Source organism: Dermacentor albipictus, chromosome 3, assembly GCF_038994185.2.
Source record: "Dermacentor albipictus isolate Rhodes 1998 colony chromosome 3, USDA_Dalb.pri_finalv2, whole genome shotgun sequence".
Lineage (NCBI taxonomy): Eukaryota > Metazoa > Arthropoda > Arachnida > Ixodida > Ixodidae > Dermacentor > Dermacentor albipictus.
Window position 1 is genome coordinate 37,395,511 of NC_091823.1, and position 19,601 is coordinate 37,415,111.

Genomic DNA, 19,601 nt, shown 5'->3' on the forward strand with positions numbered 1-19,601 from the left:
AAAGCATTTTTTCCCGCCTATCAAAACACCACTCTCAGCCTGTGGAAGCCACAGTTTGTTTTGGGAGGATATAATGAGTCACAGCCACAATGATAAGAAGGAATGCACAAACACCACGAACACAGATCACCAACTATTTGTCATCACAATGGAGCCCATCACAACTCAAAGATGCATTAAAGTAAAAGCACACACACTTTGCTTTTTATCTATGATGCAATACAATGAAGTCAAGGTGTAACAATACAGTGCACACAGTGTAAATTCAATGCCCAACACTAACGTCTGATAATACCCACCCACACACACACACACACACGCACGCACGCACACATTCAAAACAAAAGTAACACTACTGTCATGCTAACAAGCCTCACATACATCTTTCTTTAGAGGGCTCATTCAGAGGCACCATAAATATTCGGAGATCTGTACGGCATCATGTTAGCTCATGTCTAAATCAACTGACTAGTATTTTTAAAAGCCTTGCTTCTTGGCAACGAAAGTGGTCACCATATGACCCAGCCAGCACAAGCATCATAGGTGGCTGGCTCTTTGCCTCCAATGCACTTGCAGATGACGGCCAGAAAAAAAAGATAAAGTCACAGAGCAGCTTTTGGAGGCATAATGCACTTAAAAAAAGTAAAAAGTTAAGGCAAACACTTGGTGCAAGACATGACATGTTGGTCATGACATGTTGGTCATGATAGTGGGGCATGGTGTCATGGGGCATGGTGTCATAGGGCCGCCTATGACACCACTTCCCAACACCGTAGACGGGAACATGAAACAATGTTTCCACCCTGCACTGATTTCATCAACTGAGGTCCATGTAAAGGAACCTTTCATATAAGGTTGAATTTTTCCAAGTTTAATATTGCCAGAAAGTTCCTTTTTAACCTTTTGTTCACTCATGTAAGGAATCACGGCAATAACAATACTGAGTGTTGTCCATAATTAATGACGTGAAATTTAATGTGACACTAAAAGAAGGTGTGATCTGCATACTGGCACTGAATTTATCTGCAGAAGCATGGCTAAGGCAGCCAACTACAGGAGATAAACTCTGGTGCTGCCACGCTACCTTCTTTGTGATGCAGCTACAACAGGGAGTGCCAAAAGGACAGCCAGTTATGCGCTACAAATTCAGTAGCAGAGTTCCCTCAGGAGAGAATTTGTATGAACACACTTGGCAACCCTCGTGATTTGGGCGATTTGCGGGGGGCGAAGGATTCGCTTTTCTTTTTCTGGGGCACAGTAACGTCACCAGTAGAGTTTGATTGATTGATTTGTAGAGTTTATTGGCGCATGGGCCAGATGTGGCCAAAGAGCACCAAGTCGATGATCTGTGCTTCTTAATGATATACGAGTGTTAATTGCCGAGAGTAATGAAACACAGCTGTATAGTGGCCTAAAAATATTGCTAAAAAGTGCAAAATATACATGTGGTGCAATGTGGCTGTAAAAGGACTTAAAATTTACTCGCTCTAAAGTGCATAAAATACAAGTACAGTGAAAGCTCGTTAATTCGAACTTCAATAATTCGAATTTATGGATAATTCGAACTGTACGATTTGGTCCGGCCAAGCTCCATAGAAGTCTATGTATAAAAAAGTCCGTTAATTCGAACGCGAGAAGGTTTCCTCACGGATAATTCGAACTACGCTCGCCTGGCACACGGCCAGAGAAACGCGCCTACTGCCTACACACAAGGCTGCACTGCCTCCGAAACGGAGAGAACGGTGAGAGAAGGCAAAATCGGACAAAAATCTAACCGTCGTGGGGTCAGCCAGAAGGCAGCGGCGGCTGCCGCCTCTCCGTTCTACGTAACCTCGGAGACTTCTTGCCCGTTGCGAATCTCGGAGGCTTTGCAAATCTTGTACAGCTGCTAATGTTGTGCGGAGATGGCACGGAAAGCTCCAAAACACAGCGAATCAAGTACGTCGCAGCTGCGCTTGCAATCAAGAACCAACGAATCAGGGCCTTCGCCACCTTCACATGTTCAGCGTCTTTGTCTCGGCAGTCTTCATCGGTTGTGCACCTCTGTTTTCAGCTTAGGAGGTATCGGCCGTCGCGATTCATTGGGATGGTGTTAAGCCTCGGCTAACGTTCGTTTCGGTGGACATCGGTGGTGTGGCACAGTCGGACCCAGAGCTTCGACTTGATGATGGCGTGTGCCCGCGGCACACGCCATCACTTTCTGACATGCCCTACTGCTTCCAAATCGCAGTGTACTGTTGCCCTCCTTCACTTTCGTTAGTTCTAACTTTCGTTAATTCGAACTGAAGCGGCTTCCCCTTGCGATTCAAATTAACGAGCTTTTACTGTATATACATATTAAAAATGACAGTGATTGATCGTTTCTGCGATGACAATAGACGTTTCACGAGATAGTGATGGTCAGTAAAATATGGGGTATCTGTAGCACTAGTGCCTCAGCAAGACCTTGAAAGCAAGGGCTGGGAGGCAGGTGCTCTAGAAAATGGTTTCATTGCAGCTACGACCTACAGGTGGAGGCTGCGCTACAAGTAGCCTGGCCAAATCACATTTAGGGTGTCAGTTTCAAAAGAAAAGTTTAATGCTGATTGAAAACTAAAAAGGGGTTCATTGCTCAGAAAGAATGCTGGATGTAATGGTATGTGTTGGAGATAAGCGGGGGGGAAGTATTTTTTTCTTTCTGCCTCTATTTCAGTGCATTGGATAAGGACATGAATAACTGCAAGCCTGTTGCCACATTTGGTACATGTCGGAGGTTCATTTCCCGTCAAAAGGTAGGAGTGAGTGGAATATGTCCTATTCTTAATCTACAAAGAAGCACTTCCTTATGTCTTGCTGTTCTTTCAGATATCCAGTTCCCCAATTTTGGTTTGATAACGTGTAGCTTATTCACTACTGCATTATCCCATTGGTCCTGCCAGTAATTCCTCAGTTTGTGGCGTAAGAAGGGCTTAGGTTCTGTTGCTGGTATGGGTCTATTTATATCCGTTTCATTAAAGGCGACTGATGTTGACTTTCTTCAGCAGCAACATTACCTTTTATGCCCCTATGGCCAGGTACCCAACATGGGACGATGTTTTGTTTGTACATTAAGGCTAAGCATAGTTTTGTGTATAGTTCATTAAAAACAGGGTTCTTATGTTTTCGACAACTCATTAAGGCCCTTATTACGCTTAATGAATCTGTGAAAATGATGGACTTATTGAGATTTCTTTGTCGGATGTGTTTTACAGCTGAGAGTATCACGTATGCTTCAGCCGTGAGAATACTTGGGTTGGGATTTAGAGCACCAGACGTGGAAAAAATGGCCCAAGAGCTGCATACGCGACACCAGCAGATTATTTGGAAGCATCTGTATAAAACTCGGCACAGCAGTACTTCGCTTGGAGTTCGAGGAAGTGTGATTGTATGTGTATCTCAGGTGCAAGTTTCATTATTTCGACAAAAGAGGTATGTGTATATATATATATATATATATATATATATATATATATATATATATATATATATATATATATATATATATATATATATATATACACACACACACACTACACCGCAGGAAACAAAAACCTTCGGTTCACTGTTCGCTTGTACCCTAAGTGCCAAGTTTGCCCTTGCAACTATCATTATCCTTCGCAGCAACATACAAAACAAGTCACAAGAGGCAAGCTCTGCTTATAAACAACTGTACCGCTCTAGAAGATTGCTCTATTTTGCAAGTGCATGCACGGGCTCAGTGTGCGCTCACATAGAGCCAGAGGATACTGCTACATACAAGTCAATTCCTTCATTATGGTGACAAAAAATAAAGTTATGGTGAAGGAAAGGTTACACGCAGTACTGCAAGGAGCCTAGAAACTTTGTGGGGAATTAACCTACATGAATTTGAAACTTAAGCAGTTTAACTGGTCCTTTTCCATGACTTTACCGAGTAAAATTAAAAGTTCCCAGACAATTCTCAAATTTTTCCTGGTGCTCAAAACTTCTCTGACTTTTCCAGGTTGCTAGACACCCTGGTCAATTGTCTGAAAAATGGATGCTGCACTGTTAGTAATTGCATTCGATCTACAATGTCCTCCTCTTTCCCCCCCCACCACCCCCCCCTTTATAAAGTGCCTTTAACTCTTTTAGTGCCAGGTTTATTCAGAGGTAACGCACCTCCAGTGTCGGGGTGCTTTCTCCATATTATAAAACAAAAGCAATAGCTTATTTCTGGTCATTCAGAAGGGCAAAAAATAACGCAGATAACTGAAAATGCACTCTTATTATGGTCCTCACCATTTCCATCTTCATTTTCTATCTCTTGCCTAGTTTCGTTTTGATGTATGCGCTTCTGCAATAGCACTGCAGTGTCAGGGTAAAAAGAAATTTTTACAAATGTGCAACAGATGGCAGAAACACACTAAAGTGGTGGCCTTGCACTACGGCACATATATTTGAATTTAGAATTGCCACAGCAGCGGTCAACAAAGTCTGGAAGCCAGTTACCCTCCCATGTGGGGATTAGCAAGCAGCCATGGCTAAACCATGCGCTAAAGACTCAGTTTGAGTAAACCCAGAGGAATGAGAAAATATGCTTCTAGAATTATAGAACAGATGGCGGAAATACCTCGAAGTTCACGAACTTCGTGTTACTCTGTGCATCCAACTGGAGAGAGTAGAGAACATACATGTACATCAGTGATGCTAAAAGCTTTAAGGGTAAAATAATGACTTGTGTTTGTACAAGCACTATTGGAGCTATAGTTTTTAGCGAGAAGGAATGAAGGGCAAGCACAGCCCTTTTTTATGACAAGGGCTTTTTCTTAATTCTTAGGTTGTAATTGACTGTAGTATAGTTAGCCAAATCAAGTGCTGCAGCAAAGGTGGTATCACCGCGTGATCAAACTGATAAGCTGGCAACAGAATTAGTTTAAATGGTATAAACAGTGTGACAACATGAACACATAAATTTAATTAAATTCTGAGGTCTAGCAAACCAAAACCTCAATCTCATTATGAGGCACGTCACAACGGACGACTCCGGATTAATTTTGACCATCTGGGGTTCTTTAAGGTTCACCTACATCTAAATACACAAGCATTTTTGCATTTAGCCCCCACCAACCCAACATAAAAAGAAAATGAAAGGTAGGTACAACAGCAGCACAATCTGTTTTTAATTTTATAGCAGATATCCATTTTCCCTTCCCCAAAATGCTAATTCAGTGTGTCCACCTTGGGACTACCAATATTGAAGGCAAAGGTCTCCAAGTTCAAGAGGCGGCAGTGAAAACTCCATAACAGTATGTCATCCTACCGTTTCACTTTTCCCTCTAAGCATTTGTCTTACACCCTGGAAGCGTTTTAGCTAAACATAACGTTTAGAACACTTAGAAAGACCTGTTCGATATAAAATAGACATCACATATGGTGATTGACGTTCTGGTATGTTCTGTGTACAACACGAGCCCCATCCATCTTTCATTTTCAAACAACGTTTAGGTTTCTTTTCTTCTTGCCATCTGTTCTCCCCACCTTCTAAAAAAAGATTAAAAGCTAACGTTGCACAAAACTATAACATGCATTAAGACGGTCCACATAGCATAATCTTCCTATCTGAACACGCATTTATTAGACACAGAGAAGAACAAAACAAATGCATTAAATGAACTGCAACAACAAAATGCGAGACTACTTGCAGTGCAGTGCCTCCCCACTTTTCACCACCAGACAAATATAATAATGAAAACGAAATCATAGGGTGACACCAACACAAGATCAAACCAAATAAAGAAAAGTACTAAAATCGCTATTATAGCCAAAGCAAAATTTAGGCCGGGCATGTTATCATAGTGCTACAGGTCAGCAAAAAAAAAAAAAAGAACAGCAGATTTCCGCAATTTCTCCAACACTGAACTCATTTACTGTGATGGAGACAGGTTCTCAGTGTGGTCACTGTTCGTAACAACTTTGTAATGCATAGGGTGTCCTTGCCCACTACAGTATAGTGTCTGCTGTGACCTCCGAGTTGTGTTCACAGAGGCCACCACTCTTGGAATGGAGTGTATATGCAGCACTAACTCTGGACAAATTACCAAGCGCAAGTTTTGCCCAATATTACCATCCGGCTCCCGTAATTGCTGTAGGGACACAAGTTTGGATTTTCAGTGGCAGTAGCGGGCTTTATTTTAAGCACTTCTTTTTTTATCCTCCACATGGTTTGCCAACAAAGTGTAGGGCTCCTCATCTGTTACAGCAACACAACTATGACGCAAGCACTAAATGCTGAGCACTATTTCATTAGCAGGTCTGTGTTCCCAAGAGATACCTATGGGTCAAGTAATGCGTGTACTGGAATTATGTCGCAATTTATCATTTGATTATGAACAGAGATACACTCACAGGCCCAACCTTAAATCAATTCTGGGGTTTTGCGAGCCAGAACCACAAAATGATTGAGGCAAAAAATTAAATTTTACATTAAGTTTTAATTAAGTTTTAAATTAAGTTTTACATGCCAAAACCACGATATGATTATGAGGCACGCCGTAGAGGGGGACTTCGGCAATTTGGACCACCTGGGGTTCTTTATGGTGCAACTAAATGTAAGTAAGAACACGGGTGTTTTCGCATTTCGCCCCCATCGAAATGCAGCCGCCGTGGCCGGGATTCGATCCCGCGACCTCGTACTTAGCAGCCCAACACCATAGCCACTAAAGCAACCACACGGCAAACACAATAGCAGACACAATGTATAACATATCTAAACAGCTCGAACACCAAATGCGCGCGCGCACACACACACACGCGCGCGCAATGTAGCACGAACACACAGTTGAAGTAGGGACACACACACACACACACATACATATATATATATATATATATATATATATATATATATATATATATATATATATATATATATATATATATATATATATATATAAGGCCTTGACAATACACTTGTACCGGAAAACACTGGTGAGCGACCGCGTTCCCGATCCCAGACGAAGTAGCGCTGCTCTCCAAGTACGCATGTTTTTTCCCTTACGGGTGTTACGGTGACTATCTGTGCCTGATAATGCGATAATTATAGCATTATCTTTATTGAGACCAACGAATGTTAAATGTCATATGAGGGCGAGCGTGTTTTCCAGCTTGGCAACTTCGAAAAATTTTGAACAAGCCAGAAAACCAAGTAGAAACGGTCATTACAAAAACCTTTCGACGTCATGGCAATCTGTTCGAATAATCAGTTATATGGCTCGCAATATTTGAAGTTGTGATATGAACACGTCAATGCCACAACGATGACTAAACCTCGCACTCGCGCTGTATTTAGTTCCACTATTTACACTGTGACTACGTCGCGACCATTGGTATCAGGTGGTTGGCGAAGCCTTCGAATGAGAAGATCAAGGGCAGCTCGAAATAATCGTGACAAAACGGAATGCGCGCAAGTGAAAGCAAGATCTTTCTCTTAACAAAATGCGCAACCTGTTGCGAGAGCGAATTACGCGCCTTTAATTAAGCCTTTCGAGACAGCGCAGAGGTGTTCTGCGGCAGCGCTTTGTAAGAACAGCGGTGGACAAAGATGTGTTTTTGCCCATTTCACAATACAGCGCAATGACCACCGTTATACGAGTGGGGAAACGGAATACACTCGTTCACTTACCTGTTGTCATAGGTGAACCACGGCAATGATGCAAACCATAGCAGTTCCTAGGATTCTCGAACTCCCATTTGCAAGTTTCAACATGCACACGCACTGGTGAACTTGTCACGCGCACGGACAACTGCACAGAACACACACTATGGCACGCTATGGCACACAACCGCACACTACATACCACGGTGGAAACATACTACAGCTACAGTGGCTGGAATAGTACTACAGCAGCACGGTGCGATCAAGGTTGATGCGATTGGTACGAATTGTAGCGGAGTCAGCAGAGTGTGGCACTGGTAGCACTGGTAGTGCGCGCAGTATCGAAAAGATAGCAACAGGCATAGAGTTTCTAAGTAAATAGTAATATGAAACTCTATGGCAACAGGTGTCGCTTACATCGGGTTCGATTTAAAGGCATTAACGGTACATTTTTTACCATTGGTTATATTGACTATGTTTTTTTACTCATCATGAAGGTTTACCTGGTCGTTATCGCAAATGAAACTTGTTCGCGGCTGGCTTTGTGCAGAAATATACAAGTATATGATCATAAGTTACTCTAGCCAGTCATATATGGCTCGTGTCCGAGTTTTATCGTTTAATTTCACACGTTCATGATGTGGCTTTCACAAGATTCTTAACGCGCAAAAGGCTCTTCAAAACTACAGTAATGGTTTTCACATTGCCCATAATCGACTATTAAATATATGCAGAAACATTTTTAAGCTTTGAATTAAATTTTTTTATAACTGAAAACTATGCGTTCATGTTTTTGTTTTCTGTTATCTTTAGCAGAGTTTGAGCGAACATATTACAGAAACGACGATCACTCGAACAGCTCAAGGTGCGCCGGTCCACATAAAGCCACGGCCGCTCAATGAAACTTTTTTTTTTTTTCAGAGCTTCCCACACACTAAGCTCTCAGAAAAATTTACACCATTTGGGGCTTATCTTGTCCCACAACACACTCTACACTCTTAAAAAATTTACACCCTTTGGGGCTTATCCTTGGCTTATCTTGTCCCACAACGATAATCGTCATCTGTCTTGCCCGCGTTTCCTTTTTTTAACGCTGCGAGCCCGGTACTTCCCAGTCACGAACGGCATGCGCGTTATCAGTGTGACGTCCTCGACAGGAAAGCAGCGAGCGCCGAGTTTTCAGGAAAGGAAACGCGAATTTCCTACCTGGAAATTCCCACTGGTTACAGCCACCCACTTGATGAATCTTGTTGACTGTAACCCTTGTATATATTGTATATATGTTTGCTTATCTTTGTATCTGCTCACGTAGCCCCCTCCTGCTTGGACAGATGTCCGCAGTATTGTGAAAATAAAAAATAAAAAAAAGCAAGGCAGATGACGATTATTGTTGCACTCTTAAAACGGTTGCACCCTTTGGGGTGTATATTTGTCCCACAACAATAATCGTCATCTGCTATAGCTTGCGTTTCCTTTCTTGAAAACTCGGCGCTCGCTACTTTCCTGTCGAGAATGCTGCGTCACACTGATAACGTGCGTGCCGTTCGTGATACGGGATGTACCGGGCTCGCAGCGTTAAAGAAAGGAAACGCGGTCAAGACAGATGACGATTATTGTTGTGGGACAAGATAAGCCCCAAAGGGTGTAAATTTTTCTAAGAGTGTGTGGGACAAATTTACAACCCAAAGGGTGCAACAGTTTTAAGAGTGTTTAACGCTGCTTACCCGGTACTTCCAAGTCGCGAACGGCATGCGCGTTATCAGCATGATAGAGCGTTCTCGACAGGAAAGCACACTCTTAAAATGGTTGCACGCTTTGGGGTGGATATTTGTCCCACAACGATAATCGTCATCTGCCCTGCTTGCGTTTCCTTTCTTGAAAACGCCGCGCCCGTTACTTTCCTGTCGAGAATTGCTGCGTCACAATGATAACGCGCATGCCGTTCGTGACTGGGAAGTACCGGGCTCGCAGCGTTGAAGGAAACGCGGATAAGACAGATGACGATTACTGTTGTGGGACAAGATAAGCCCCAAAGGGTGTAAAATTTTCTATAACACTTAGGAAATTTTACACCCTTTGGGGCTTATCTTGTCCAACAACGATAATCGTCATCCATCTTGCCCGCGTTTCCTTTCTCTAACGCAGCGAGCCCGGTACTTCCCAGTCACGAACGGCATGCGCGTTATCAGTGTGACGCAGCATTCTCGACAGGAAAGTAGTGAGCGCCGAGTTTTCAGGAAAGGAAACGCAAGCAAGGCAGATGACGATTATCGTTGTGGGACAAATTTACACCCCAAAGGGTGCAAGTTTTAAGGGTGAAGAGTGCACTGTAAAAACAGTTGCACCCTTTGGGGTGTATATTTGCCACACAACAATAATCTGCCTTGTCTGCATTTCCTTTCTTTAACGCGGCGAGACCGGTACTTCCCAGTAACGAACGGCATGCGCGTTATCAGCATGATAGCATTCCCGACAGGAAAGTAACGAGTGCGCGTTTTCAAAAAAGGAAATGCGGGCAGGACCGATGGCGATTATCGTTGTGTGGCAAATATACACTCCAAAGGGTGTAAACTGTTCTTATAAGAAAAGTTTACACTATAGTGTGTAACGAGCGCAGCGTTTTTAAGAAAGGAAAGGCGGGCAACACTCTTAGAGAGAGAGAAACAACTTCATTTAGTCGCCTGCAGAACGACACCATGATAAGATGGCCCGACGACGCCTCGATGACGGTAGCTACGAACGCCGTGCAGTCTCCCTGGTATTCTGCCGCATCTACGAACCTTGCGTGTTCGTCCTTAGCGTGAAAGTCGATGAGGGCCCTAGAAAAATGTGCACCCTTTGGGGCTTATCTTGTCCCATAACAATAATCGTCATCTGCCTTGCCCGCGTTTCCTTTCTTTAACGCTGCGAGCCCGGTACTTCCCAGTCACGATCAGCACGCGCGTTATCAGTGTGATGCAGCATTCTCGACAGGAAAGTAGCGAGCCTAGAGTTTTCAGGAAAGGAAATGCAAGCAAGGCAGATGACAATTATCATTGTGGGAAAAATATACACCCCAACGGGTGCAACCATTTTAAGAGTGATGACATGACTATTATCGTTGTGTGGCAGATATACACCCCAAAGAGTGCAACCATTTTAAGAGTGTAACATGCAGGCTGTCATGGAGGAAGGAAAAAGGAGGGAGCATCGTGCAACGCAATTGAAGGCAAATGTGTCATTTCAACACGTGACCATGAGATACAGGCAGAGCAACTGCTGGCCGAGCGCACATTGATTAAAAACTACCCATAGAATAAAGAACCAACTACCAAAACGAAACATCTATGTAAATCTCTATTCTTGCACCGTGATTTTGATGCAAGAGGTCAGGTGTTGGGCTGACACTGCGCAAAGGAACTGACATCGTGGAGCGTTCATTTCCCAAGGCTGGCTGCATGATGAAATACTTTCTCCCACCTTTTCCTTCCTCCATGCAAGCAAGCCGTTCTCAACTTGGAAGTATGTGGCTTGCAATCTTAAAGGAAGGAAATGCGGGTAAGAAAGATGACGATTATCGCTGCGGACAAGAGCCCCAGAGGGCTTTTGCCCTGTATTATCTTGTCTCGTACTGTATTAAGAGTGAATAATCGTTACATATCTTGCCCTAGCGCTGCGCACCTGTTATTTCCAGGCATGGAGGAAGGAATCTTCCAGGTCACAAATGGCATGTGAATTAACAGAAAACTAGAGCGCACGGGGTTTTCAAGAAAGGAAACACAAGCATAGCAGATGACTATTATTGTTGTGGGACATTAGTTAAGCCCCAAAGGATGCAAGCATTTTGAAGAGGTTAAATACATGCACATTTTAAAAAAAATTGTTACGATGCCTGCACTCTGCAAGTTTGAATATTTTTAAAGGAAGCCCCCAACAACTTATATACACAGCACTTCACGAATCATGTGCGATCTACAATCATATGTTGCCGTGCTGCCATGTCCTCACTGCCTTCCACTCGATCGTTGTTGTTTGCACTCAGACAGCCAAGGGCTCTGTAACCACCTCGACATTCCTCCTTTTCATATTCCCCAAGGCACCGAGTTGTGCTCCTTAAAGAGTTGCAGAAAATAGTCTCTTCCTCTCCACTCTCTCTCTCAAAGCTGCAGCAGCATCATTTTGCCCAATCGGATGGCGCCACTAGCACCACCCTACCAGTAGTAGCAGGAAAAAAATTATGGCATTTTGAAGTCTAAGGCAGGTAGCCTTTCAATCAAATTGTGAGCATTACCATTTATTGAAGACGTTAAATAACATCTGAACCAAATATTCCTGCATTTACATTGCTTCACAGCCCTTGCTTCAGAAGTTACAGAACACTAGTGGCTGTGCCAAGATACAACTGGATGTAATTATCACATTTGAATTCATCAGATGTCACTTCATTTTCGTCAGACTTTTGCAACCATAAAATTAGTGTGCTGAGGCCAACTGACATGAAGCAAATAATGCTTTTAAGTGTACTACTAAATACTAAATATCATGGGCTTGGTTATCACACAATAGCAAACTAATGAAAAAAAGAAAAGAAACCCCACCCTGGAAAAGAGAAAGGGTTTATTTTATTTTGCAGCGGCACATAATTTGATTCCACCAGCCATTCTGCATTCGATGACAAAACAGCACACCACATAAACACAAAAGTTCACATGACAACTGCCTTTTCCTTCACCCTGTGTGATTGCTCTGAAGATTGCTGGCCATGAAAAGAGTTGTTTAAAAAAAGTTTTACGCAGGACATAGAGAGCACACAATTCATCACCGAAAAGACAGGCTTTTGCTGTAAAGGAGTAAACATAGCTTTACGAGTCCAAGGTTGGCATAGCATGCATGCTGACTGACAGACTGCACAAGTTTTTACTTGGCTGATAGACTTACACACTTCTGTCTAGAGTGCTCAAGCAGGACAATACAAGAAAACATTGAGATAGCAGCTGCTGAATTTGAGGTAAAAGGCGTGAGATACATGGCTTGTGCGTCTGTCTTGTTGCCCACGCATACAGCTGCACTCAAATATCACTCCTTTTGTCCAGATGTGCATCACTCGGCTGCCCTAGATAGAAGTGTGGATGTCTGTACAACATAATACTTATGAAGTAGCACCTGATGTGCAAGAAAATTGAAAATTGATCAGGCTTTTCTTTTTTTCGAGTTGATGCCAGGTGTGAGCACAGGGGGCAGCACTCAAGGTACATGTGGGCATCAATATGAAAGGGAACACCCCATTTACATTTGAGGCTGTAAGTTGTTCTTATTTTTGTACTGAAGTGAAAGTAAGAACAAGGGAGCAAATTCTTTGGGAAAGGAGCTGCTTACCTAGTACAAGTGAGCAAGGTCTGACGTGACAGTTGAGTAATTATCTTAGCTAGATAACCAACTATGTGTTCCCATCCATTCTGGAGAACCTTATACAGCGTTTGAAGTGACGACCACATGAAACCCATTTTGGCTGCTCTTTCAGGCATGGACACTGTTTCACATATCTTGTGCCATGAAACTCCCACACTAAAATTAAGGGCGAACTGAGTTTCATGTTGTAGGTGCTTAATTAACACGAGTAAATAATTTCTGGTGATTATCAATACCTAGAACAAGGACAACATAAATGTTGATACCTGATCTCAGCTGTGTTACGATGGTGAACTGTTCAAGCAACAAAACACAGAAGTGGTGGTCTGGGGCAAGAGTGCCTGTGGCCTCAATATTTACTGATAAGGTGCTGGCCCCAGTACTTAATTACTGCCCTAGAAAGTTATCGCTGAAAGCTTGTACACAACAGAATCTGTGCAGGTGTTCATGATTAAGAATGTTACAAGCCAACAATCACCCAGCAACAAAGTAAAAGCAGAAATGCAAATTAGCATATCTTGCACACACCCTACTGCAAGACTTACGCTAACCAGATCTTGTAGTAGCCTGTAAAAATTGTAGCACTTGTCTACCAATGTTTAAATGCCAATGTCGAATAAATGCAAAAATAAACAAAACTGTGCTCTGACCAAGTATTACTCTCCTAATACTGTCCTTGCAGCTTGAAGCACCTAAAAAAAGCTGCAGGACTCCCTTAAGCATAAATGAAATGCAATTGCAGTCAGGTGACAAGCAAAACAACGAGTATACAGTACTCCTAAAAAGCCCTCGGCTTCTTTGAAGTAACGTGCGTAATAGTATATACTATGTATTGTTCTCTCTGAAGAGTCGCAACGGTGGTTCAGATCCACACATGCATGATAATCCACGAAGTTGCAACATGTGCACCGTATTGCGTACATCGCGAAGCCCCTAGCAAGAGATCCCTCAGCCGATATCACAGTTCGTGAAGCAGTGCGTCAAGCACCACACACCAGGTGCAGCAAAGCTCATCCCCAACTTCTAAAGCACAGTGTCCATTTGACGAGCTTGAAGCAAAGGACAGGGTGGGTGTGCCACATGGCCAACTCACATAACAGGTCACATACATGCACACACAAGATTACAAGGTCTGGCCCAAGTGGCCAACATCCAAAATAGAAAAAAAAACTCTCCAAAAAACTTTACATGATGGAACTGTTACCAAGGACACACATAGAATACAGAATACACTGGTTACTGATAGTTGACATTTACGACAAAACCTTTCAGAAGTTGGGCGACAGTTATACACATTGGTCTTTCACTCCCCTTTTATATCAAGCACTGGTTAGCCATATGCTTGAATGGCTGGCCTGTCACATGGTTAAACTTGGCAAGCTTTCTGTGAAAGATGGAAGAAATAATTTCGGACCTGGATAGACGGGTTACAAGGCTACACATTTCCCAGCTTTAGATAAAAAAGCTACTATAGGGATTACCCAAGCCCACTGTAGCTATAGTCAACTGGCAACACGACTAAATTTTGAAAACGGTTAAACTTAACAACTCCGAACGGTACATCTATGAGCTAGTAAAGCGGGACTTCATTAAAAAGAAGATTACAATTCTCAATGACAAATACTGATTCAACAATCGCCACGAGCCCCTTGCAGATGTAGAGTCAGTGCTCGCATCTAACCATGCCTACAGAATCCCGACTGCTGTTATCACAGCAAAATTTCAACTTGAATACTTATTCATCAAGGGCAGTGATGTACCTAACCCAGTTGTTAATCTCTAGAAGCTCAGCTTAAAATAAACACCCAATAAGAAAGGTTACTACTGCCTAGTGACAATTATCATTAAGAAAAATCAAAGTAAAAGATTTCATTGCAATTAGACACAAGCAAAGAAGCTTTGTAAAGACAAAACAGTTTAAGGAAAAATGCCAGCAGCACTCAGATATGCTTGCAAACCATAACAATAAACAAAGTGCTCTGTTAGAGCATTTATTCTGTTTTAGTTATGGAGCAAAAGCCCATCAAAACTGCTTACAAATGACAATACCGAAGGACAGCCAATCCTCTTGACATCCAAAAGGACGGTAGCAGGAGTCACCAACAAGAGCACAGAAAATGAATGGACATGCAAAGTGAATCACTAAATATGCCTGTCGACACATTCCTGGGTGATGGCTTCTGGCAGAAAGAATAGTCCATGTGCCTTACCAAAAATATAAGTTAGAAAAATACAGTTCTTGACGTACCACACGCTTCTCCTCCTGCTCAACAAGTAGCCATTACCAAAAAAGAAAGAAAAAAGAACCTGTGCCATCAGAAATTGCAGACACACGTATATGGTAACAGAGGAGACCATCTCTCAAAAACAAGTCCAAAAAGAAGATTCAAGACAGGTGAAAGCCACTTGGACGTGCACAACTGCAAGGTAACGAACAATGACAGCTCATAAAACAAAGAAAGAAAGAAGAACACGTTCATTCACTCTCAGTGTGCCTTAACAGCTTACGTTGCTTTAAAATATGAATAAAAAAATAAAAAAAGAAGAAAAGGAAGAAAAAGAAAGAACCAGTAATGAAGTACATTACAATGCAGTCATTTTTTCCCAACTACAGGGAGATTGCTCATGTTGCTTCAAACTGCCTGCCTATTAACGAAAAATTAGGCTAAAATGTCGACAGAGCCCTGTTGGCCTGCTAACAAAATGCAGGGAGAGGCGAAAATTGTCAAGCCCATCAGATATCCTGTCGAGCACTTCGTGCTCAGTGGTGTACCAGAAAACGAGAGATAAACAAACAAAAGAAAGGACCACTGCGGATGCTAGCTGACTGCAAGATTAGTCTCTGGATGTGGCACCAAGGCAGGAATACAAGAAAACAAAGCGGGGCTTCGCTCACACAGAGTCACAATGCTTTCGGTTTCTTCTTCTTGAGTGGCTGGAAGATGGACAACGCCTTGGCCTTTTTCTTTTCTTTCAAACTGTCATCGTCTGCTGTTGAGTTAGAGTCTGTTGAGTTTTCTTCATCGACGACTGCGCCGGAAAAGTTTCCCTTCCGAGCAGCCACCAGAATGTTGCCCGCTTTCTTGCGTCGTTCTATCGAAGACATTGATGTCAGCGGTGGCCGCGGAAGAAGCAGCGGTTCGGAGGTGGTGGTGGGGCCTGCACTCTCTGGCGTCATTGGTGAAGACGGCTCAGTCTGCACCATGAGCTCCGTGGATGTCAGGATTCTGCGAGGCGGTGCATCATCTGCACTCGCTGCTTTATTGAGCAGCTGGCTGCTCTTGGGTCGAACAAGCTGTGGAGGTTCTGGTGGGCTGCCAATGAGAAGAGAGATGCGGCAGTTTGGTCTGAAACACTAGTGTAGAGCTTTGCACTCTAAGAGAACAGAACTCTCACACAACACGAAATAAAAAACAGCGAGTCAGACTAGTTTGGCTGGTTGCACTTTTGGTATAATCAATGGATCACCCAAGTCAACGACAAACACTTGACCAGAAAATGGATGCAAATTTATGTAAAAGCCAAAGGCAAGTGATGACACCAGTTCGGAATCGTCACATTGGCTCACTGCTGTTATACGTCACAGGTTGTAGCAGTGGCTGGCTGATGGTAGTGAATTGTTGATCCCGAAATGAGGAATTAAGAATGACCCACAAGCAGCACTGCATACACGTCTGGCTGTACTTTTCAAAGCCCCTACCACTGGTCGGCATACCCGCTCACAAGTAAACTGACTCTTACTCACTCCACACCCAAAAAATAGCCTATCCCAATTCTGACAATAAGAAAAAGACGAAACCAGTAAACTTTAACATAACAGAACGGAAATCTAGTTACCTAATGTTCACTTTCATGACTCTTGAACCGCAATTTATCGCTGTGTGTTAGAAGCCACAACATGCCCTTTGTACAGTCTGTAGCGCGTTTGACAAAGTCTGCATTTATCAAACAACTCTGCAACAATTGCAAACGAGATTGTGGCCCACGCCTCGGCTAACCACTTCAATAATTAGTACTGCAACGCCTACAATTACAATTCTCCGGAATGCCAAGAAAAGGCGATGCAACTTGGCACTATCTTCTTAACATTTAAAATAACTTATTGTTTGAATATGCTGTAGCAACCAGACTGAAAGTGGCGTGTCTACATTGCTATACTATGTGAGGAAACTAGTTTTGTCACCATCCATGGTCGCCATGTTATGATGGCAATGGCAATGATGGTGGCTAGGCTGGCTGTGACGGCAGAACGCTGCAAATGCAGCTTTAGTTTTGCATTGGATTGCACCGCCCAATCAATTTGGCACACATTGGAATCAGGTAAACACCAATTCTTTGTAAGCTATCGTGTTCACTGAAAATCTTCCTAAGGTAGGCTGAAAACAGGCATTTTTAACAAGAGACAACTTGTTCGACACATTCACTGCACGAATAATATGGATGCTAATATATGCACTAATATGGATGCTGCTGCTAGGAGAGTCACAAACTGTGGTCACCAACTGCATCTAATTAAACACAAGGGTGTGTGGCACATCTCACCTTTTCGAAGCACTATGCAAAGTGGTGCTTGCCACCATGCTAATCAAAAGGGAAGGCACTATCATCACTGCTACTGCTGCTACTACGATGCCATACCAGCCCGCCATACGGTGCCTGGGACATACCAAGAACCCTACCTTTTTTTTTAATAGTGTTGCCAAAGTCTGTGTTGGCGATTTTGTTATGCTAGCGTGTGGCATGCCATCGCAATGTCGCAGTTACGAAGGTACAAGGACAAATTCCCGATGGTTGGGTTTGTGGAAATCAGTGGCAAATTGCAATGCATTTGTGTGATGAAGTGTGCATGAAGCTTGCTCTTGACAACCAAGCTAACCAGCCACCTCTAGATAAAGCACTGAGCCTATCAAGACAACAATCTCGACATCTTCGAAGTGAAGAAATGGAATCTGGAGTCCCAGAAACTGGATAAACCAAGCAAAGATGGCATTGTTAAGCAGTTTTGTAAGAGGCCACCAAATAACCTTGCTTTATTTGTCGATCGGCAGCGGCATATCTGCTAGTTTCCCGCATGTTGTGATTGTGACAGCCGGCCCATTAGAAGGTGCAGAACTGTAAAATGAGGTTACGTTAGTTGTCCGTTTTGCTACTTTAGTGCATTACGTATTGTCGGTACCTACATTTCATACCATTATCAATGTTCATATAGAGTGTTTTATTTCACGTTGCCATATTTGACCCTAGCCGTTTTTGTAGATTTTACTTTGCGTAACTTCGTTCCAGCTCATGAGCTCCTGAGGGCAGAAAAACTGAGCTACGTCATTAGCTACCATGTAACCAAACAGATGAAGCCCTACCCCACCTGCGAGGTACTGAAATTGTCTTGCATGAAGAAAGTTGTTGGCACCGTCACTGGTAATGAGCTTGTGAAAAAAATTGGAAGAAATAGCAAGCTCAAACGACACGCTTGCATGAAGAGAGAGGAGTGGCATGTTGGGTGCAAAGCCAGATAAATGAGAAACTGAAACCCATCGGGAAGCTTTCTCTTGCCGTGGATGAGAGCTGCAACGTGTCTGGCAGCCCACAGCTTATCGTGTTAGTGCATTTTGTGGATAGCTTGGCCATTGTCCAAGAGTTGCTATCGTGTAAAAAGCTAGAAACAAAAGCGAAATGTCAAGACTTCTTCAATGCTATCACCATTTCTTTTGTCTGCATGGACTTAGATGGGATATGTGTATGGGAAGGCACAGTGATGGTGCCCGTGCATTCGTAAGCAAATTGCCAGGTTTGCTAGGCTTTGTCAAGCAAGGAAACAGTTCAGCTGCATTTATACATTTTATGCTTCACAGGGAGGCTTTGGCATAAAAGGAACAGAGCCAACAGTTAGCAACCATGGTTGAGTGTGTTGTCTGAACAGCATCAAAGCAAGGCCTAAGGCCAGTTGCCTTTTCAAAGTGCTTTGCCAAGAGATGGATTCAGATGGATTCACCTACTTATGGAGGTGAGTTGGCTGTCACACAGAAAAAGGCTGGCCAGGGCTTTTGAGCTCCGGGATGAAGTGAGCGTTATTGTGGCAGAAGATAAGAGGCTGGGAGATCCCTTCAAAGATCCCTTATATTCCTCACTAAGCTTGCCTATCTGTATGACATGTTAGCAGCTCAATCAACTAAGCTCCAGCATGCAGGGAGTTGGGAGTAATGTTGTACTATCATCTGGTGACAAAGTGAAGGGCTTCTGCAGGAAACGTCAAGGTTGGCTGAGCCGGGTGGGAAGAGATTATTATTCTCCGTTTAAGTTGCTGAATGACATTTCACATCTGGGACAGTATTCGCAGCTGACAAAGAGACAGTAATGACATAATTGAGCACGCTCAGGTGCCAACCTAATGATTTACCTCCTAGAGTCGGCCTGCCGCCCCTTTACAAGCAAATATACTTTGCTTTACTCATGACATTCTTGATGCTAAAGATAAGCTGATGGAGCTTCTAGAAAATATTATAACAAAGGCAAAGTCTGCCATTGTGGACCTCAAAATATTTTAGTTAGAGACAGCTCTAAAAATGACTATGATTGTTATTAC

The 19,601-nt window shown here is 43.0% G+C and overlaps 2 protein-coding genes across 12 annotated transcripts in view; both read right to left on the minus strand.

The window, feature by feature from the left end:
• LOC135902401 (apoptotic protease-activating factor 1-like) overlaps positions 1 to 8,004 on the minus strand; it is a 126,237-nt gene extending 118,233 nt beyond the window's left edge. Inside the window, exon 1 of one of the 3 annotated variants that reach the window (XM_065432423.2) lies at positions 7,661 to 8,004. In XM_065432423.2, coding sequence (XP_065288495.2) covers positions 7,661 to 7,670 — 10 coding nt within the window. In that variant the 5' untranslated portion in view covers positions 7,671 to 8,004. Of the gene's footprint in view, positions 1 to 4,609; positions 4,632 to 7,660 lie in introns of those variants that run through there. The other 2 variants (XM_065432415.2, XM_070535372.1) reach the window with 2 other exon arrangements.
• A 4,208-nt stretch (positions 8,005 to 12,212) lies between these two features.
• The window catches only part of Stim (stromal interaction molecule), a 36,248-nt gene continuing 28,859 nt past the window's right edge, over positions 12,213 to 19,601 (minus strand). For 8 of the 9 annotated variants that reach the window (XM_065432394.2, XM_065432376.2, XM_065432388.2 and 5 more), the window contains one exon: positions 12,213 to 16,335. In XM_065432394.2, coding sequence (XP_065288466.1) covers positions 15,924 to 16,335 — 412 coding nt within the window. In that variant the 3' untranslated portion in view covers positions 12,213 to 15,923. The remainder of the gene's footprint in view (positions 16,336 to 19,601) is intronic. The other variant, XM_065432401.2, reaches the window with a different exon arrangement.